Raw genomic sequence first — 1,828 nt, forward strand, 5'->3', positions numbered from 1 at the left:
CTGGTAAAAAAAACAGAAACAAACAAAAAAAACCCCACCCCACATTGAAAGTGAACCCTGATGGGTATAAACACAGTGCAAAAAATTACTTCACAGCTGTTCAAAGGAAGGGGGTGTTGTCATCCAAATTAACTGAGATCAGCCAGGTTAGAACATATGAATACATACGAGCAGCAGTGCCAAGATACATCTCACAAGGGGACTTTACAAAGGAAATGTTTCTCTAGCTAATGAGATGTGGCCAGTGCAAACATGTCCAGTGTTATATAGGATTGTCCTGCAGCATTTTGTTGAAAAGGAGGTAAGACAGTTGACTGGCTTTTGGGTTCATTTTTACTGTGTTCTGGCAAGTTCTCAGAAATAAGAAATTCCCTTGTTTTAACAGAATTTTTAAGGTATGGATTGAACAGTGCTTCTTCACGGAAATCTTCCAGCTTTAAAACTTCTTCATTACCACTTTCTTCATTTTTAATTGAAGACTGTTGGGATTCACATAAATCATCTTGTAGCATTTCTATGGGTTGGATTTCCTTCGCTGGTTTCAAAACTGAATGAATTTGACTTCTGATCTCTTGATCAGTAATTATATAAGGCACGGATGGTGAAAAACATTTAGCAACTTCATTTTCTTCATTATACAGTATCTTTTTATCTCCATTAATCATGCCTTTTGTATTAATATTAGTACATTCAGAAACATGGTTTTCACAATTCATCAGTAGTGATCCTTCCTGGATTTCTTCAGGAAAACAATGTTCCAAAACACTTATGTCTTCAAAGTTTATGGTTTTAGCCTCAGATGTCACTCCCTTCAAAAATGAATTATTCTGTCAGTACAAAGAGAGAAGTTGGAAAGTTATAAAGGGATAGATAATAGTAGTAGGGATATAATAATAGTCTGTTTGATTCTTTAATTTTAAAAGTGCATTAATGAAGAGTTCATGTGCATTTCAGCTGGGATGCCGTTATATGTGAATGAATACTAAAAATGACAATGTTATTCTGTCATCTGATAAACACTTTCATATTAGGTTTTCTGTGCTTAATAAAATATGGAGTTTCAATGAAGGCTCGGAATCAGGCTCAGACTGTTTCCATCTTTTCCACTCTAATCAGCCATTTTTCAAAGTTTAAATCCCATTCTCCACAGATTACACTTTCTATGTAAACCTGATCAACTCCATTCAAATAAACATCAAAACTTTAATAAGGAATAAATATCAAACAATAAAAAAGATGGAAATGTTAGTACAATAATACACCGAATCTTATTATATGTTGCACCACATTTTTTGTGGAGAAGGGTGGAGATATCCAGATACGGGAATCTGACTCAGTAGATTCAGTAACTTGAGCAAATTTAATTGACTTTATTTAATAAACATGTCCACCAATCACTTCATAACTTCAAAACATTATTTCTCATTATCATGTAAGAATTAAATTAATATTCTTTATAAAGATGCATATTTGCTATTAGTTTGAAATACAAGGAAGAGCATTTTATAGCACTTAAACAGAAGAATGAAATTCAACAGGTTTTTTTATTTAGTCATAAAATGACTGTCAGAGAAGGACTTCCCTCCATTTGATCCCTTCTTGAATACATAAAATTGCAATTATTACCATAGATGCATCAAGAGGCCATTCCACTGCAATGCTCTCCGCAGGATTGGGTATATCAGGCCAGCAAACCTTTTTAAACCTATCAATGAGAAAGGAATTTTAGTCAAATGATGAAAGAGATTATTAAAAATAAAATGAACAAAGCTCCAGAAAGCCCAAATACTGCTAAAGTATCAAACTTTCACAAACAGAGTCTTTCCCT

At 33.5% G+C, this 1,828-nt stretch overlaps 1 protein-coding gene across 1 annotated transcript in view; it reads right to left on the minus strand.

The window, feature by feature from the left end:
* Nucleotides 1–227: 227 nt before the first annotated feature.
* Nucleotides 228–1,828, minus strand: part of IL31RA (interleukin 31 receptor A) — a 25,485-nt gene continuing 23,884 nt past the window's right edge. Inside the window, exons 14-15 of the mRNA XM_009572344.1 lie at nucleotides 1,627–1,705; nucleotides 228–827 (exon numbers count right to left, since the gene is read on the minus strand). Of these exons, the coding sequence (XP_009570639.1) occupies nucleotides 228–827; nucleotides 1,627–1,705 (679 nt within the window). The remainder of the gene's footprint in view (nucleotides 828–1,626; nucleotides 1,706–1,828) is intronic.

Source organism: Fulmarus glacialis, unplaced genomic scaffold (genome assembly GCF_000690835.1).
Source record: "Fulmarus glacialis isolate BGI_N327 unplaced genomic scaffold, ASM69083v1 scaffold92, whole genome shotgun sequence".
NCBI classification, from domain to species: Eukaryota; Metazoa; Chordata; class Aves; order Procellariiformes; family Procellariidae; genus Fulmarus; species Fulmarus glacialis.